The sequence below is a fragment of the Melospiza melodia genome, chromosome 3 (genome assembly GCF_035770615.1).
Source record: "Melospiza melodia melodia isolate bMelMel2 chromosome 3, bMelMel2.pri, whole genome shotgun sequence".
Lineage (NCBI taxonomy): Eukaryota > Metazoa > Chordata > Aves > Passeriformes > Passerellidae > Melospiza > Melospiza melodia.
The window spans coordinates 28,591,067-28,611,824 of NC_086196.1; the positions used below are offsets into that span (position 1 = coordinate 28,591,067).

The following is a 20,758-nucleotide window of genomic DNA, read 5'->3' on the forward strand; positions in this document are numbered from 1 at the left end:
TGAAGTTTAGTTGTGATGCATTTTGTAGAAGAGAGAATGTTTCAGTTTCTTTCTAGTGGAGCTTTCCATTATGAAGATACTATTTTGGTAGTATTTTTTTTTTCTCCCTGAAATGCTTTACTTAGCAGAAAAGCTAAAATAGGACTAATGTATTATCTTGAGGAGTAAGTCTTAAGTCACAGTTAAGATATTAGCAGTTTTGTATGCTTTCTTTGAACTTGCAATTTTTGTTATGAAGATACAGCTATTGGAGTTTTGACTTTGTAACCTCTTGTTGTCTATAGATGCAACAGCCTGAATTCATCAGAGCGCTCAAGTGCAGCCTTAAGTAAAGGGTGTGAGCATATTCATTATGTTTGTCTAGACTGTCCTTTGAAGGATGTCTCTAGACTGTCTGCAAAAACAGTTTCACTGCACAAAAGGACAGCAAACCCTCAAAAATAACCCCAGAGCACGCATGCCCAAGCAGTCTCTCGGTGTTAATGTGTGGCAAGGTGTGTCCAGACAGTCTGTTTGCTGTAGATGTGCAGCATACTTTTAAGGCTCTGATGACAATGGGATGCCAAAGCATCTTTGGGCACACAGTGGACTCAGCAGTTTCTGAGACTACATTTCTAAAAGCTGTGCAAACAAATTTGGTTACAGTACTGGGTTCACCTAGGAGGGCTGCATCATTTAAACTAGACTTCAGAGCTTTAAATGTTGACATTATGCTCAAGGAGTGAAGAATGTTAAGAAGTTCTTTGATCTTTTGCAATTGGTAAAGATGGGTCATTTTTATGATAACAGTCCTGATACCATTAAGACTCACATTGGTTTTCAGTAGGAATTTGGCACTTTATTCCCATAAATACTGTTGAAAATGTCCTATACTAGTTTTGCTGTTACTGCCTGTGCTGTAAGAGTTCCTTAAAGCCAGAGCAGAGCAGGAGACCCTCGGTGAAACCCTGAGAGCTGGCTCAGGTGATGGCTGAGCCCAGCACAGGGTGGAATGTGGTGGCTTGCAAGTGGGAACGTGGCTTCTTTGTATGTGCCAAGGGTGGTAGCAGGCAATAGCAGCTGGGCCCTTGGAGAGAAAACTTGTAAAGATAGTTTGTATAAATTGTCTTTGGCAGAGAGGGTAGAATTGGTGTGCTGCGAGTGCACAGAACCATTTCACAAGAGTTGCAAACCCAGTGAGGGATGGTTTTGTGATGCTGCAAGTGCACTGGTAGTCCCCCAGTGCTGCAGAGAGTAGTGTAGGGGTGTGCCTCTTCCTTGGCTGTTAATTGTCTCTTGCAAGCCTCGTGTCACGGGGCCTGTGGTCTCTGATAATAACTGCCTGCTTGTCTGTGTCTATGGCATGGCCATGTCACAAGCTGTGCTCACCAGAGAAAAGAAAAAGTTACGTTCTGCTGAAGCAGAGGTTACAGTGAATGTGAAGAAAAATCCACCCACTGTGTAGATATAATTAGTTCTTTTTTGCAGTTTGGTAATACCCCATCAGATTTATTACTTTTCCAATCAGAAGCACAGCTCACTTTACAGCTGATCTCCATTTCTTACTGTTTTCTGGCAAGAGATTCCTTTTACTTAGAATTCATGTGATTCATGGGTTACAGGCTCATCTGTTGAAGTACAGTGTGTCTGCAGAGGCAGTTGTGACTGCCACTGTGCTTGTAACCTAATCTACATAAATCCCCAGAAGAATCACTGATTTGAAAGAAATTCCTACCTGCTCTTTATGTAAGGATGACCATCTGTCTGGCAAATCCCCTTGTGGAAATCAGGTACATCTGAGAAGAGCAAGACAACCTTCTGACACCTGTTTCTCCTGCAGATGTAGTTGCTTATTCTGCTTTTTTATTTTTCAGCAGGTGCTTTTGAGATTTGCTTTTGGATCTACTTTCAGTAGCTTTTGAATACTAGTTTAAGCACTGTGTACAAAGCAGGATCATTCTGACCAAATCACCCTTTCTGGTTTTTGGCACAAATTTTTGGGGGTCCTAATTACACCTTAGGAACTGCTTCTGAATCTGGGCACCTTGGTTCAGTCACAGAGACTGATAAATACCCATCTTCTTTAGTTCCAGAAAATGCTTTCAGAATTTCTGAGAAACACTGAAATAAACTGGCTTTTAAGATCAAGTGGCATCATCTGTTTGAGGATCACTCCACATATATTTGTGATCCTCTATGTAAATGGTTTCCAAGATGCAGAAAAAGATGGTAGATGTGTCAAAGTGGTAGTTTTTAAGGATAATCTTTTTGTCTGCTGGAAATTTTGTATCTTTAAAAAGATACAGAGCATTCTGAGGCCACATTAGAATACAAATGCCGTTGGCAGTCTGCTCTGAATCTGTGTCTGTACATGCCAGTTTGCCCATTGAATGTTCTTCTTCACAAATTATCCTTAGTTTCTGTGTGACTCTCAGCTCTAATGAGATTTCTGCAGCTCTAAGTGTGTGCTCTTTTGTGCATGGTATGCAGCATGGAGCACCTGTTTTCTTTACTGGAGAACCAGCTGTGATAATCCAAATAAACACAACCTTCTTTAGATGAATTTTATCACCTGTAACTAAAGGTTGTGGTGTCATCTGGTGATTTATCCTTCCCAAATGGATTTGTTGGATCACTATGATACAAACATAATTTACTGCCTTTTGCACATTGTAGCTGTGTCCTCAGAATGGTGTTTGGGGATTTACAATACGGAACAGGGTGAATTATGTGTCAAATTACCAACCATCCTGTTTGACATTAGGTTAGTGCTGACAGGAATTGTGCATTTAGCAGAATGAGGCTTCTGCAGCAATCTTTTGATAGGATTGTTTTCTTTCAGAGCTGCTGTTAATCAAAAGTTTCAGGAGAAAAGCTGCAAAACAGACCATTGATTGTATTGACTTGTGCTCTGGCCAGCCAGATGTGAATAGTGTGTGTTGTGGTTGTCATCCTCCCTGTAAATTATTGTCAAGGTGCTGCCTCCTTGATGGAAAATCCAGCAAGCTGTTACAATTGGAAGGCAAGGTGTACCTTGCTGTAAAGAGCCCCGGGGTTAGGCATGCCTGACAGGATGTGGATGGATCCTTGGAGAGGAGTAAGTGACTTTACTTTGTTATTCCCACAGGGCTAAACACATTTGCAGAGCTAAAGATGTTCTGTGGATATGCAGACAGTTGCACTTTTTCAAAGTATATTCCTATCTGGAATATGGAAGATTTCCTTCCTGCAGTTTCTGCTTTTCTTTTGTGACAGTTCTTGATTGGCTCTAATAGTTTATAATTCTTTTCTTGGCCATTTTGTTGGTGTGTGCTCTATTGCCCTATGCTTCAAGTGGTGCTTTGCAGATTACATCAAGGCTGCTAGGTGCTTCTATAGGGCCTCCTCTCTTGTCTCCAGAGGAGGCAAGATAGGTCTGTTAGCACAAAGCACTATGTCAGACCATTTGATTGCCTCCTTTTGAGTCGTTCATCCCAGTGGCACAGACCTGAAGTTGTCTTTATTGCATCCACATAGGAGGAGGAACAGGAGGAGGTGTAGCTGGAAAGGATGCCCTTGTTTGTTACCTGTATGGTCAAACAGGGGCTGCTACTGCTGCAGTGAGGAACCTGGTCATGATCTAAGAGACTGCCATGGCTGCCTATGCTGTGTCTCCTGTTGAACTAAGCTTCAAATGAAAGCCATTAATTTAGGGAGTATGTATAAGTGGGAGAAGGTTCTTCACTGAGAAGGTTCTGACATAAGCCATGAAAACAAAAGGGAGCATGCATCAACGGCACCTGTTTGCACCTCTTTCCTCCTTCCTCAGTGGTGCAACTCTAGGAAACAGAGGAGCTGACTTATTGCGTTGTTTGTGCATATGATCAACCAGGCAAAGACAAAATGAGGACAACACAAGGAACTTAGCAATTGTATTCCAGGACAGAGTGGCTGCCCTCCTGAAACTTCCAAACCCTGTGGCATATTCTCTTGACTTAGAAATTGAAAATGCATATCAGAATCTTTTCCTAGTGAGTTATCTGCCCCTTGTGATTTTCAGCAAGTAAAAAAGAAAAGCCATTGCTTCAATACAGATATGCTATCCTTACATTTGAGTTCCCAGAAGGCCTCTGACTATGTGACAAGAATTACTGTCATGGATATTGCATAACGGTTTGTGCATAATGTTCAATGCAGCCTCAGTTTTATGAAATATGGATAATATTGGAGACATTCTGAATAGTAGCTTAGATTTACACTTTCTTTTTAAGGAGGAGACAAGGGACATTTTTAGCACTCTTCAATGACATTGGAAGAGTTGAGATTGTTACTATTAAAAATGAATAAAATCCATAGAAGTGGAAAAGAGAAAAAAATGTTGTATAGATGGATTATGGGCAAATCATAAATGTTTAAAGCATTTCTGGAGGTTAGAAATGCTGTGCCTTTATTTGAATAGCAAAGCTGTCTCAGCACACTTCCTCCACACTTACCCTGTCCAAGGTGTGCTGCTCCTTGGTGTGGAAAGTTGGAACTCAACTGAGAGGATGCAGTTTTGAATAATCTTTCTTCTTGTTAAAGGCTTATTATTAAGATGAAGGCATTCAGAAAAAAAATGGTATTAGATGCATGTGCTACATATGTTAAGAATCAGCTCAAATTTTGTGTATTTGTTTTGTGGCACACAGGACAGCTTTCCAGCTCGGTTTGGAGGAATACATTTCGTCAATCAGCCGTGGTATATCCATGCCCTCTACACAGTTATCCGGCCCTTTCTGAAGGAGAAGACACGAAAAAGGGTATTCTTCTTTTTAATTGTCCATTTCCTGGCAGTTGTCATCAGCAGATGCATCATACTCTAATAAAGTAGATTAACATGAGATATCAGCTTGCTATTGGTGGAAAATGTTTAAATATATCTGTGTTGCACAGGGTACCTTCAACTGTTTTAGAAACTTATACAACCTTATCCTTTAAGGACACAATCAAGCAGCGCACTTAAATGTATTTTAAAATGTAAGCGTATGCTTGCTCCTGGGGGTTATATAAAAAAATACTGCCAACATTACAGTTTCTATTAAGATTGTATTCAATTCAGTTCTGTTCAATTTCTGTTAAAATTATTTGTGTCTTTCTTTTAAAAACAGAGTTAGTGACTACAAAGTCCTTTCCTAGTGTGTTTTGCTTGACATTAGCATGAGCTAAAATACCCAGCTGGCATCTAGTAGTATTAGATTGCAAATACTAATTTGAATGAAAACCAATAAAAGGGAATTTGTGTGCATGCATCTGTGCATAAGCATGAGCAGCCTCTGTGATGTTGCTGAATTTATACCATTTGCATCAGTGCAATTAAATTAGAGCTTGGTGGTGATAGTGTATAGAATGATATTATTTCTGTAACAGGAAATTTGTCATCCAGGAAAACACAATCAACATCGTGTACAACGGCACTACAAAGAAAATGATTTTTTTTTTTTCAATGGAATCAGCTCCTTAAGCAGCTCTGTATTTTTTCTCCTCAAGCACACTCTGCAAGGCCACAATGATCCTTGGTGTTGAGCTGTTTTTTACTGACAGATTATGCTTGAGAGGCCTCTGGTATTTACAGATTTTGAACTATAGATCACAAAGCCTTTTATGTAATATCTGTTATAAATATGCAAACGAAGCCCCATTTTGCAGGATTCAGTTGCACTCAGTTGACTGCAGCTTCTGCAGAGAACATTGTAGTGCCAGATATGTCTGAGGCCTTTTCAACTCAAGTGCTGCCTATGCATAACTAGCGAGTAAAGTGCAGCTCATGGGAGGGTTACAGCATTAAAAATAAGTGACAAGGCTGTTGAACATGGAGGCTTATCAGTTAGCATCTAAATTTTTATTTAGACACCTGAATCAATGGCATATATTTTCAGAAATGCTGACTTTTTACAACTGTTTTTTTGTCAATACCAAATACCTATAAAAAGTAGTCAGGTGGTTAAATATTGACTTACAGTTCTAAACTTAGTGTCAAAATGTGAAAGTTATGACCAGCACATAAAATTTAAAACCAGCCTTAAAAAAATTATTAGATGCAGAACAAATGATTGGGTAAAAAACCCTTCAAACCAAAAGAAGTCTCTTTATATTTTTTTAATCAAGCTTATTACTTATCTGTTGTTTTTATCCTGAATTATTATGTGTTTTTTTAATTTTTCATATAGATTTGCAAGTGATAGTTAAAGTCAGATAAATGCAGTACTAGGCATATATAAAAACAACTGCTAAGAAGTGAAACACTTAGCTGTAAAGGCACCATAAAGCAAATAACTTTCACCATTAATCGATGTTCTTTCACAAAAGGATAAATTCCTTTCTGAGATGGAAGAAAATCACTGGTTTTGCACAGTCATATTAACTTTCCTGGGTCCACAGCTGACTGGAAGGTGGTCTGAAGTAAGCAATAAAAGACAAGCATATATTTGGTCTTTGTCTTTCTGCCTTTTGAATTTAACTCTTATAAATCATGCTAAGGGTATACCTGCCCAGAGGAGTCCCTGCAAGGTGAAGTGGAACATGAAAGATCTCTGAGGGGAAACAATAAGTTAAACATAAATACGAGTATTCATATCACACCATATTCGTATACAGATATATAAGTGTAAAGTATATATGAATATCAGTCTACCAAAACATTGATGGCAGATATCAAATAGTCCATCAGCTATTCCCTCAGTGTTGTCACACTGGTTGGCTATTATTACTTACTTCATGTATTGTCAAGTATAAATGGCAGCTACTGGTAAAACTAGATTAAGGAGGAAAATATTTCCAGCACTGTTATCATTACACTGCACAATTTGTCTTATTTATAGAACTCATGGCTACATGCTGAAAGTCAATATATATTCCTTGTTGTATATGGTGAATATTATTTTTATTCATTTGTTATAATTTTAATTTATTCACTTAATTCACAGGATTAGGGAGAACAATTGGCAAGAGATTAACAAGGCAGTTTGTCTTGCTAATCTAATATTCTGTCCATCTACCTACCAGACACCAGTTCTTACCCTTTCTCTGCATACATTTTAAGTTATTTATGCTTTAATCACTTTGGAGATTTATGAACATAGTATGACCATGCTTAAGGCAGAGATGATGTGTGCCTTCCTCTGCTAGCCCAACACAACCAGAATGTTTAAATTGTACAGCATCCTTCAAATAATGATGATGTCATTTGGGCTTTGATGTTTTTTGGTGATACCCTTGTGTTTTTACCTGCCTGCCTACGTACAGATATTCCTGCATGGTAACAACCTCAACAGCCTGCATCAGCTCATACACCCTGAGATCCTGCCTTCAGAGTTTGGGGGAATGTTGCCCCCCTATGACATGGGCACGTGGGCACGAACACTGCTCGACCATGAGTACGATGATGACAGTGAATGCAATGCAGACTCCTACAACACTCCTGCAAAGGACATAGAAAAGGACCTCTCTCCCAAATCCATGAAAAGGTGAGTTAAAGGTACTGTTGTCTTCTAGGATTGCCGTAAGGTTAACATTTGCCTTCTTCATCCTTTATGAAGCTGTAGGTAGTTCAGTCTATCATATAGGATAACAATTCGTTTTTTTTTTCTTTTTCCTAAAAAGATCTGTGTTGATGAGAGATCATGGCTGTGATTATTACACATGTGAGTTTTAACTCAGTGCAGCTGATTTTTTCGGTGGTGCCGTATAGGTTGTGTACACAGCACTGTCTTTGGAATAAGCTGCTATCTCACCTCAGCCTACAGTACTTATTAGAGAAACAGTGCTAGCTGGAGTGAGCTTCTGTGCAGAGGGTAAATTTGGGTCAATTATCTTTCTGGGTGGTGATGTTAGCTCTTATCTTCCTCTATCTCATAGCCCACTGCCTGGTATCCTATCTACCAGCCTGTAGGTGCCAGGACATTTATGGCATCTGGACCTTCAGTCACAGTGACTGCATGCCTGAGAAAATATGAGGAGAACCAGGATCAAAATTAGTGCCAATTGTTATACTCAAGTCTGGTAAAGATTCTGGCATTCTGATATTCTTCTCTTTTGAGAAGGTGCAGGGTAATTTCTTGCTGCATTTTGCCATTCAAAGTAAAGTATAGGAAGAGCTTAGTTACCTCTCCAGTAGCTATGGAAGCAGTGAGGTCATTGACTTGGAAGGGGTGAATCTGATCCAAGCTTGCCAGGGCAGTAGGAGAGAAAAGGGTAAAGATTACAACTGTGATAGAAAAGGTAGCAGAAAGGGCAGCAAAAGTCAGAGTGCAGCTTATAAGGGACAGGCCTAGCAATGGATCAGAAAATAACAAACAAGGCAGAAACCAACATATAAAGTCATTAAAATTAAGTTAGGATATGCTAGGCTGAGAACCCTGTTTCAGGAGACAGCATGGGATACAGAAGGGAAAGAAACTCTGGAAAAAGATCAAGCAGGATAAAATATTTTCAGATTTCTCAGCCAGGAAGATTATTTTGGCTGGAAAATACTGCCTGGACTGGGAAGGACAGTGTGGTTTAAAAGGGAGTTATTTTTGTGGAAACACAGGAGAAAACATAAGATTGCTAAAGGAAATCGAAAAAAAAAAAAAGAAAAAAACCCCAATAAAGTTTAAGGATTTTGTGTTGAAAAAGCCTTCACTTTATTGAAAGTGGGAAATAGCAAGAAACTGGACAGGAATGAGCTAGGATAAGAAGTTAAAAAAGGTTCTGAAACTGTATGACAGGGCTGGTGGAACGGCTGCTAACCTGGTCTCAAATTCCCAGTGAGGGAGCTTTGGCCATAAATTCCCAGAGCCTTCAAAATCCCCAATGCCCAGATATAGGAAGCTAGAAATGTGTAACCAACACAATTAATGGAGAAAATGGGACAGAGAAAAAGAGCCAGGAGAGGGGAAAGGTGAACAATGCACTTATGTATGATTTGCACATAATACAAGAATTATGAGACAACAGAGAAGCTGTCTTAGACAGAAGGGTGGAATTAAGGAACTGAAATGCAGAATCTTTCTGCTGTAAAATGATGTTGTGAGAGTAAATAACTTCATCCAAGGGTGCAACAAAATAAAATCTGAGAAGGCCTGTGACAAGTCCTTTTGAAGTATCCTGTTTGTAGCGGAGTTTTCCAGATTGTCCTGGGCAAGAATATTATTAAGTGGAAAAGCAGTGAGTTGACCAGTTTCTTCATTCTTTCTCAAATAATTTTTATTCTCATTTAACTTGTTCTTGAAAAATCTTTTCATACAGTATTACACTTCAGTGTAAGCTTCAAATTGATATTCTTTCATTCTGGTTGAACTAACACAGTAGGAAACCTAATGCAGAAAATAGACATGTTGAAATCTGTATCTATATAATGTGCTAAAATTTGTTCACCTTCTATGTATTCTTTCTCAGTTAGCATGCCTCCAGCATCTGCTGGAATCCTTGTTCCCTGCTGCTGGACATAAAAAGTACTAAGTAGACTTACTGTGCTAATACTAAGACTGACAGAAAGTCCCAAGACTTCAGTGTACTAAGTGCACAGACTCTGCTAAGGCAGGAATAGAAAAGTTACAATAAAACAGATAAGCTCTATTTCATTAAACATTAATTTTAACTTGTATTCAGCAACTGATGGGTTGTTTCTCTCAGTTTAAACCCACAGTCAGTATATGTTAGTCCATAACATTTTTAACATGTTAAAAAATGCTAAGGCAATGGAAAGTGCTTAGCTTAGAACAAATTTCACAAGCATCTAGCAGCTCTCCAACAATTATCTTGTTTAATTTAGCTTACCATTTTAAAATTAGTTTACTTCCTGAAAGAATGTCTTTCCAAAACCAAACTGCTACTGAGAATTCATTTCTTTCTTACCCCTCATTTCTTTTTGCCCCCAATGTAAACCACTGACATTCCTCCAGATCTCCTTGAATTTTTGGTGAATTGGATGACCTCACCTTGAAAGGAAGGTTGACTTGGGAGGAGGATGATGGATATAAGGAAGAATTAATGCCACCTCTAGCACAGACCTCTGGGGAGAACTTGTTTTTGTCTCCTGGCACCATTGCAGCAGCCTCAGCAGTCAGGTTGAGCCTGTGGCCGTGTTCACCCATGGCTGTCATCCTGAGGCACCCAGCTGGAGACCTGCATCCTCCTCTCACCTAACCCAGCAGGGCAGGTGTCTGTGTGGATAAACTTTGCAGAGGAGCTGTGGTTTGGTTCCTCACCTCTGCAATGAGACTTCGTAGTATAACTCAGGCCCATTGTGTTTTCTCAGAATGTATTCAATAATGTCTGAAAATTTATCTGGGAGATGTAGGCAGAAGAGAAGGAGCTACAGACTTAAACAAATGTTTTTCCTTTCACGTACCGTAATTTGTGAGTTGCTGCTGATGAAGCATGACAGTAAATTTCTGTTTAAAACTGAGTGCAAACTATATCTCCTCCTTCTTCAAGGCTTTTGGGCATCTGAGTTTACAAACCATAGATCAGGATTTGTGCAGTTGGATTTTCACACCTGCCTTGGCACTGAGGGCTTTGGAGGCCCTGGGAATTTATGGCCAAAGCTTCCTCACAGGGAACTGGAGGCCACGTTTGCAGCCATTCCAGCTGCCCTTCAGCTCTCCCCAGATGAGAACTGGAAACCCTGTCTGCTCAGTCACTGGCAGGCAGGGACAAGGCTCAGTTTCAGCACTTAGTTGGCAAACCTTTCAAGTTAATTTGCTTCCACAGCAATTTTTATCATGATGAACTGGATTTTCCATGAGTACAGCTTTCCACCAGCAAATTTTCAATCAGCTTTGCATTGGCACGGTACCTTGTGAAGATTTTTAAAAAAGCATTTTTAATTCACTGGTTTAGTTTTCTGCCTGAGGAATTGACTAGTGTTCAGGATAAGTATTATTGTACACTCTAATTTAAAAATTTAAATTATGCTTATCACAAGAGAGATGATAATATTTTTCAAGCTAATTTTCTTGATTTTAGTATTAGTATGAGAATGGGATAAATATTATTAGAAAATATTCTTGTGTCTAAAGTTTTCAGCTGAGCTTTAAGTCAGATGTTTTTCTTGTGTTTTTGCAACCTTTCTTTAAATTTTTTTGAGAAAGACCTCATCAGCCTCATTCATTGGTTTCACTGGAGGATGACAGTTTATAAGAGAGGGGAACTGAATCCATATGCTTATCTTAGGAAAGGTTAGAATTTGTAAAGGTTTTTCTCTGCACTGTAGCCCTCTAAATGAGCAAATCTGTGTCAATGCTGCAGGCTCAGTGTGCTTCCACTGATCAAAAATAAATGCCTGCATTGTAGAGATGCACACATGCTCTTTAGTCATCTCAAATCTTTACAGAAGGAAAGAGAAGGAGGCATTTCCTGCTGGAGATTTTTCTCACTAAAGGAAACATCTAACTAGGGTTGCAGTTACTGTAGCCCAGAAGTAGCTGTTTTTTGATGAGCTGAGCCATGGCTGATGTGACTTAATACTCCAGGCTTTGTTTTCAATGGAACATTTTGATTTTGCTGGAGACTCAGTTTTCCTCTTTCCCTCTCACATATGGCTGTTGCAGGGCACTGGTATCATGTTATGCTTCTGGGCTGAATCAGAGAATCTAGAGAAATTTTACAATTATCAGTGAATTTGCTCTGCCCTGTTGAGTTGAGCTGAAAAGTGAGTTTGACACATTTGTGCTGCTTCAGAAATCCTGCTAACCATGGCACCATTCCTAGGTTTGACTTAGGATCTCACGCTGTTGAATTAAGATGCTATTCAGAAAAGGAGCAACCTGTGCTTCCAGCTAACACATCCTGCTAATTGCAATGTGTGATTAGCCAGCTGGGTGGCTGAATTGTGCCTTCTTTGCCAGCCCACTGCTGTATAACCTTCTGGAGAGACAGTCAGTGCTTAAGCCACTACAGAGGACAGCTTAGTTTGCTCTTGTGGGTGGAGGATGCTCCCTGCTTCACAATTTCACTGAAGAGAGAATCCACTTTATTCCACCTTTTGCTCCCATATTTACAGATCAGCACTGAGCCCTGTTATCCCTCTATGAGGGTATTTCCTGATGATTTGCAATGATCAGATGCTTGGGTAATGCTGTATCCTTGTTTTTAAACCTTGACAGAAATTAAAATAAACAAAAGAAAGCTGAGGTTTACCCTCATTTGTCTTGATCTAGAAATGTCACATAAACATGTTGTCCCTCTGCAGGTCTCAGTCAGTTGTGGATCCTGGGGTGCTGAAACGCATGGATAAGAATGAGGAAGAAAACATGCAGCCCTTGCTTTCACTTGACTAACTGTTTTTGAGCATTGGACATGAACTGAGGTGGAAGGCACTGCCTCTCAGCAACAAGAAAATCACTGGGAAAGAGTGTTACAGCTGGAACCCTATTTACTCATGTTAATGTAGCATATTGGCAGCAGGTGTTACTATTCTGCCTGAATTCTGGAAGCCCTTTGGTGAAAAAGAAGTGGAGAACAAAAGAAAATTAAATAAAATAAAAAAAAAGAATCAATAATTTATTCTGTAAGTGCCAACTTGTTGTAAATACAATATAATCCTCCAATTTTACTTTGTAAGTTATGATAAACAAGTGCTATGGAAATGAGTGACTATTAAATATGTCAGTGAAGTGCACCATAAAAAAGAGAAGAAGACGTGTGTGTTCTCACATGCACACACACACATGCACAGAGAGAAACATACTGAGCAAAGAAAAACATCAGAGGCAATTAAGAGTTGTCCTTCCCATGGGAAGCCAACTAGTATATTGACTACTGGATTTCTTTCTGCAGTGATCACATAGTGTGCTAAGATAAAGAGAGACTATAAGTGCTTGGGAGATGCTGTAATCAGTGCAATGTTTCCTAACTGTGGGAATTGGTTTCTCAAATAACACTAGGGTCTAGGATTGGTATTTAGCATAAACAATGTGCATTGTGAGAAAGATCACAGGTGACTGGAACCAAGCTCTTGGATAGCTTTGTCATTTAGCTGTATGGGTCTCTGAGGTTTCATCACTAACTTTTCATTTACACGAGTAACCTGGATGGTACCCTAATCTGGGTGTTGTCATGTGGGACACATTGGAGTTACTTCTCTTGCATTTTGGGTGCACATCAAGGATCTTTCCAGAACTCTGTTCTCCCTTGGAGTGAGACATTAGTCCTCTAACTACAGTGGAATAACCAGTACCTGAAATTAAAGCCTGGCAGCAGAGGTTAGTCACTGAATCCTGTGCACTGGGAGACTGGATACATATATATATATTTTTACCAATCTCTGACAAGCATACAAGGTGACATTGTTAGATAAGTATATTTCATTGACAGTTTATACAAGAAATCATACCTATTCAATGTACTTAGATATATTATAGATTGTATATTGAGACACTGTCATTATTAATGTAGTAGAACTTTCCATAGATCAACAGCATCCCACTCCAAGCAAAGATTAATATGAATAAGTTTTAGTCAAACATCTCAGCCTATAGTTTGGGACACCTTTGTTTTGGTTGTAGTGTAACTGTATATACTGAACATGTGCCATAATAGAGAAATACATTTTACCTCAAAAGGGCAACAGCTTTCACTAGGGATTGGGTAAATCTGCTGAAACATAGGGGCTGTGTCATCTCTGTGTGCTGGCTGATGTGTGTGCAGCCAGTGGCGTGCTGAGGCGAGAATGTAATTTCTTATTAGGACTTAGATTGACAGCCAGAGTGGGAAGACACACAGGGTGCCCAGCAAGACATCTGAATAACTAAAGGCATTGAAAAAGCATGTTCAGGCAGTGCAGGGATTAGTTATGAAAACACTGACCACACTGGAGGTGATAGTTCACAGCAATCCTGCCTCCCGAGTGCTAGAGTTTAAAACATTTCTTCCATCACTCCAGTGATAGGTGAAGTTTCCAAGTTACTGATTGTAGGTCACCTTTTCTCATCCAGGATGATTACAGCTGTAAGAATTGGTAGGCTGAGATGGGTTAAGAGCAGAGAGTGAGAACTTGAAAGTCTGTCGTCTCGAGTTGAGCTGTAACTCCTGTGGTGGCAGCTCCAGCGTTTCTCAGGGCTGGGACGACCCTGACTCTTCCAGCATCACCTTTGGTTAGCCCAGGCCAATCACAGATAAAGCTTTCCTACTTCACAGGTCATTAGCAGCACTGATAAATAGTGCATGCCCTAATATGCCATCAGCCTGCAGGAACTTATCTGAACAACTCATTGCCTTTCTGCTTTCCTAATTCTGTTTTCATGGTATGTGTTAGGAAATGCAGAGAGGAAAGATATGGAGCCTGAACTTCTTACCAGTCTGTTCTAAAAGTTGTCAGTAGTAAAACTGTCCTAATGCTACTTCTGTGGTTTGAGAGACTTGAAAAAATGATCAGTTCTTATGTACTCTTTTATTCAGTTTCATTTTTCACATTCCTTGTAAAATCATGCTGTAAAAGTGAGATGTGTCTCCAGTATTCGCATAAGTGCCATTTTTGAATGTATGTTTTATATTTCCACACTTCTGGTTAGTAGAATATTATATTGCCATGGTTATGATTTAAAAATTCTTATCAGATAAAACTAAAACATCAGTAGAAATGTTTTCCTTATAAGGGCTTCAGGATTTAGTCAGTACTCCACATTTATACAAGCTGTGACACAGTGGTGATCAAAATCTTCACAGATCCTTTTACATACATGGGCCAGACTGGTATAAGACAGCAGAATGCTGATTTCAGAGTACACCACCTGTGTAATCACAAAATGCAAATCTGTTCCACTGTATGAAGCTTGAAATTTGTTTTGAAGCTTATAAATTTTTGTTTGAAAACCCTTTATTTGTGCACTTAACTGTAATGTATTTAATATTTTCTGATGTCTGATTTCAATTTAAGGTAATGAGTATGAATATATTTTTTCCAGAAAGTGAAAGTAGGATATATTATAATTTTGTGCAACTGGGACCTCATCTTTCAGTAAGAACAAAATTGCTTTTTCAATAAGATCCTCTCTCTTGAAGAGTTGGGCTACAGGTCATCTTGGCTGCAGCTTTTATTTCACTGAATCAAATTCTGACAGTGGTAATTGCGATTGTGACGTTGAAAAAGAATATGGAAATGGGTAAAAGAAATAAATATATTTTACCTGCTCTCACTATTCTTTGAAGGCATTTCTCTTTTACGTATCAGGGTACATAAAGGTTCCACCTTTCTTGTAGAAAATCTTTATAGGTAGTTCAATTTTTATTAGATGAATTTGGACTGAAAACTTTTTTCAATCTTTATTATCATAGGAATTGCTGTCTAATTTTTATAGCAGAATTGAAGTGCTAAAACCAGAATGCACATGCTTGGGAGGAACTCCTCTTAATTTCTTACCTTTCTTGTGTATTGGGTAGAATAAAAATTTGTTGTAATTATGCATGCTGATATGCATATAAAAATATCCTGCAATATAAGGAACTTAGTGGAGAAACTGCATATACCTGTCCAACTATGTAAAAAAAAAAAGGAGAATTTAAAAAAAGTGTAAAAATTTATAGTTTTGGGCTTTTGATAAGATCTAAAAATATCCTCTTACATAATGACTTTTCCAAGACACAAATATTTAAAAATATATGGAAAAATTTTGGAAACTTCCATGACCAAAATCTACTTGTAATTGGAGATGTCAATAGACTCTTGGCTTTATAGAGACAGGTAATCAGACCCACTAAGCTCCAACAAATACACAGACACCCTCCCAATAGTTATTAGTTGTAAAATAGTTTGAGATGTCTTTACAGAAATGTAAATTTGCTGTATAGCATATTTAAGAAGATGTTTTGCACTCTACAAACATGCTATGCCTAGTCACAAACTGAAAACAGAATTAAAGACAAGAAGAATAAAAGGGACCTCAAGAGGTCACTGATGTGTGGAGGAGCAGATTCACTTTAATGTCGCTCTCAAATGTTTTAGCTCAGTACCTTGCATGGAATGCTCTTTGTATTATTTAATCACAGTCACAGCCAAGCCTAAGCACATTACCTGACAAAATTGTAACCTGACAGTATTTTGTTCATGTCTTTTATTATTTTCCTGTTCTGTTTGGGAAATTAAAGTTTGTCAAGCATCATAAGAACTACCATTTAGCATTACTTGGAAAACACTTTGCAATAAGCTTTGGTCATATCCCTGTTATTATATTGTTTCTGTTATGTTTATTGATGTATGTATTTGTCAAGTTTTTTGATTAAGTCATGTTTGAAAGAGCATGCAAGAGAAAAAAAACCAAAACCAATCAGGCTTCAGGATTTTATTTAGAATATTAAAATGGGATTTTAGGGGGAGTTTTGATTTTATAATCTTAAATTGCGTCTGGGAAATGTCCTGCTGAGCTATTAGCAGTGTTGGGTTCCAAGAAAAATTTGGAAGATAAATATCAATGTGAAAGACACCAGCAAAGGTCTCAAAGCATTGTACTGAAGAAAACACTTAATCACATTGCTAGCTGGATCAGGTCCCTCTAAAGAAAGGTATTTTGCAAGTGGCCTGTGAGTGTGTACTTCTGGTGGTGAGAATAGCTCTTTTGTCCACAAACTTCAAAACACTCTATGAAATTGAGAAAATAATCATCATCCGGTTTCTCAGGTAGTAAAACAGGAGCACAGCGAGTTAGAGACATCTCTCAATGGAAAACATTTTTCTGTGTGGAAAAGATTACACTGATCACTCAGTCTGATTTTAACAGGAGATGTGTCCCTGTTCTGTGTAAGGTCTTATTGATGATTCACTCATGTCTAGTTTCTTTAAACACTTTACCAAGACACCTTTGCAAACCAGGGGCGATCTGCTTTCCTGTGGAGTTAAATCTGAGTGTACATTTAATCATTACTGCTGAGGAAATGGCAAAGAGAGTGTATGTCCTCCAAATGAAATACCTTTCTTCGCTGTCTCATTCTTGGAAAAAAAGGTAGTTTAGTCCAAAGACTCCCACAAAATGAAGTTTTCCTCACAAAGAAATCTGTCAGGGACAAAACAAGCTACTTATCTTCCATTAACTATACAAGGAACATTTTGTTTAGAGGCATGCTCTGGTGACCCCAAATGAAAGTGCAAGCTAGGTAGATAGAATCCCATGTCCTGTATTGCCTTGTAACTTTGAACGATCCTGTGTCAAAATCTGTATTTAGCAGATCACCTTGGACATTTCTTTCAGTCTGCATTTCAGCTTTCAGTTGTGTGGGAATTTTTTTTCTATCAGCTTTTGGGATCTTAATTTATTTCCTTCCTAGGTGTCTGTTGGCACAAAACAGCATTGATCCCTGTTGGATTGCATAATTTGCAAAGTGGTTTTTTTTGTTGTTAAAAAATAACAACTTCTGCAGTTCTGGGCAGTGGTGAAGTTGAAACATGGGTGAGAAGTCCCCACTCTTTTGTCACTCCTCCTCCGGTGTTCTGTGTGTGTAAACTGCTTTGATTGATAAAAGACATGTTAACACTTGCATGGTATGAATTTAAAACTAGAGAAAAAAATAAGTTTCTGCAGTGAGTTCAAAATAAGAATTGATCAGCTATTGCTGTGGAATCCAAAGCCAGGGGGAAGCACTGCACACAGGGGAAATAGAGAGACCTCCAAAGGAAGATGCTGACAATTCCTTATGGTGCATGTTTGTTAAAATGTGGCCAAAGGATTTTGTCTGCAGAGACTGTGGTCAGCCAGATCTGTTCTCTCTGAACCACTGGCTCACAGTAAGTCCTCTCAAATAAAGGTTTGACAAAGCTTCCTTTTGTAGAGAATTCACTTCCAGTGAATTGACATATCTGTCAATTTGCAGTAGACAAATGGCAGGAGTTAATTAGGATTTTTATTTGATATGCAAATGCGTATCAAAGCCTTAAAGAGGCTGTTGCATCATCAGCAACAAACAGCAGTGCCTAAAGGCAGGCATCTCAAATCAGGTCCCTTGGTTAATAAAAATTTAGGAGTAGAAAAAATCAAGGGGAGAGATAATAGAAGATGATAAAACACAATAATTAAAAAAACAAAACAAAAAGAAGCAAGCTTGCAGTGGAAAGCTGTATGAATGGCAAAAATGATGTGATAGAATTTGCATTAACACTTCCAAGTAATTAATCAGTAGCCTATTATGAGTCCCCCTTCTACATTATGAGCAGAGTTTCCATTTTTGGCATGGTCTATCATGTATGGCCACAATGGAGTTTCCCAAATCTTTAGAAAACGAGTTACCATGTAAAGTAGTAGGTGCTATAGTTGAGCTTGGGAATATAATTTTAAGGGTTCAGAACAAGACAGCAGAGACACCTGTAGATGGGTCCCAGGAATATGAAAAGTGCTGTGTCCTGCCTGAGTGAAGAAGTCATGGAAGGAGATAATGAAAAGAGCCCTATGGCTGTAAGGAAAGGTGGCAGGCCTAGGGAGAAAACAACATTAGGTATTTGGAGTGAACTGGTTAAGCATTTTAATTATGAGGGAGGCTTTCACCTGCTCAGTAATATTAGAGAGGACTTACAAACCCCATGACGCATCTGTCATCAGGAAGGAGAGATAACATGTTTCTCACTTTCCCACACAAACTCAGTTTGGATATATTTAAAGCTGATGCATATGCTAAACCTGAAGTGCCTCTGGTGCTGCTGTTTCCACAGTAGCTCTCAGGATGTGGGTATCATGTAGCATGCAGGAGCTGGAAGGGCAGAGCCCCCCAACCTGTCCATAGGAAGAGAAGAGAGGGATGTATTCTGCAAAACCCTGCTGCAGAGAAAATTTTTGGGAGAATTCAGCACTTGCTCAAGTTGCAGCCTGCCTTGCCCTGACATCAGTATCAGCACCTGCTCTGTGGAAAGCTGTGAGTGGAAGTGGTGTGGGAATCTCCCCTGCAAACCTCCGTGTCTTGTGCTAATTATGCAGCCTTGGAGCTGTAGCTGGTGATCTGTGTCCTGTGTCTTTGAGCAGTGCTGCTGCTGGTGTTAATTGTAGCCATTAGTCACTCAGAGCAGAGATGATGTAAAGGAAACTGACAACTTTAAGCATTACACTTAATGCCTAAGAATATTAAATTGGTGATTGTTACAAGTAATGCCTAAGATTATGATAACTTAAAGACTTCCAGGGTTTGGTTGCATTGTATCCTCAATAGGACTTAGTGTAAAATCACTTTCCTTTAAGTATGGTTGTCTCTTTCACGTGCATTTTTGATGCAGCAGTGGTAAAAGGAATTAAACAGTAGAAAATGAAAATTTTCTAAAGCTATGAATATATTCAGAGTGACACATTTAGATTACCTGACAATAATAAGAAAAATTGTTTTGCAGTTTTCTAGTGTTCAAGTTGAGAATAATGGCTCTTTTAAATAATTTGCTTCTCTAGCTCTTTCACCGTAAGGATTGCTGTGTGAAATGTGCTCTGCAAAACATTCCCAGCTTTTCATCCCTCCTCCTAACCCTCTTGTGTTCAACAGCATCCTATCTTCTGTGTGTGCTTTATTCTATGAATAACTGAAGAAAACTGTAAACAAACCCAAACATACTGATAATCTGGAGAGTAGATCTTGAGGATCAGCATTTGAAATATTTCCCTTCTATAAATCTCTAGTTAACAGGGTGAGATGGAAAATGAGACCAAGGCCAACCACATCAGAAAGGAATACAAAACAAGAGAGTCTGCCTAGAACTGTAGGTGAAACAACTCCTGTGATTTAAGATGTTACCTTCCCTGACTGTTAGTTGTCACTCTTCACATAGGAACTGCTGCCCCAACTTTTAATCAACAACATATTATGGAAGTACTCGTGTCCCAGTGAAGGCTGTGCACAAATCATGTTAACTCTGTTGATTCTGCACTCATGCAAATACAAAAACACTCACATAATCTGTTAATACAGCTCTGTAATGAGAATAATGATTAACAGCTAGTCGTGGTGGTGTCTAAAATTGCAGATTGGCAATCTGTGCCTTAAGGCTCCTGTGATCTGTACTACTTGCATAGCAGTAACTACTGAATAATATTCTTTTTGCATGCAGCAATCTACTTTGGAGCCTTATGGAAAATATTATAGCACCATATCAAAATTCAAAGTTAAATTGCAGGAGTAATTTAAAAAAATAATATTTTTAAAAAAATTTAAAAAATAATAATACTTGTATCCTCAGGATAAAATTTGTTTGTTTCTCAGTTTAGTATTGTTAGGACTCAGGAGGTCTGAGATTTGTAAAGCCAGGACAAGTTTATTAATCATGTTCTTTCTCTGTAAAGTTTCAATAACTATTCTCTTTTCACAAATTGTTGTCAGTTTGAATTTTATTCTTGGACCTAGTGAAATGGTTAATTTTGGTCTGTTGTGTTCTAACCTAAAGTCTGAAGATAAAGCAACTTTGTGAACATCACTCTTTATATTGTATATTAAAGTATCATCAGTTCTCTGTGATCAATGGGCTGCTTTGGAGAGTGCTACTACTTTGAATCATCATTGGTTATTGAGGAAGAATGACATACTGTTAAATAAAATATGACCAAATGAAAATTAAAATACATATATATTTTCGTGTTTGTACACGGGAGTGTTTGTCTGGCTTCCTTGTGGTAAAACATATATGAAGACATACTTTAATTGTGTGAAATGAATTTTTTTACCAAGATATTGAAAGAAAAATACTGAGTGGTATGTCAGCATGAAAGTCTGGTAACACTGAATGTCTCTTTCCACCCATCAGTAAGTTTTAGAGAGTTAACATATTTCACATTTACAATACCATTTTGAACTGTCACTTGGAAGTCTCTCTTATCTCACAGGTGAA

At 38.5% G+C, this 20,758-nt stretch overlaps 1 protein-coding gene across 1 annotated transcript in view; it reads left to right on the plus strand.

The window, feature by feature from the left end:
* The window catches only part of CLVS2 (clavesin 2), a 56,572-nt gene extending 36,082 nt beyond the window's left edge, over positions 1-20,490 (plus strand). The window contains exons 3-5 of the mRNA XM_063151100.1: positions 4,647-4,757; positions 7,240-7,460; positions 12,170-20,490. Coding sequence (XP_063007170.1) covers positions 4,647-4,757; positions 7,240-7,460; positions 12,170-12,257 — 420 coding nt within the window. The 3' untranslated portion in view covers positions 12,258-20,490. The remainder of the gene's footprint in view (positions 1-4,646; positions 4,758-7,239; positions 7,461-12,169) is intronic.
* Positions 20,491-20,758: the final 268 nt, after the last annotated feature.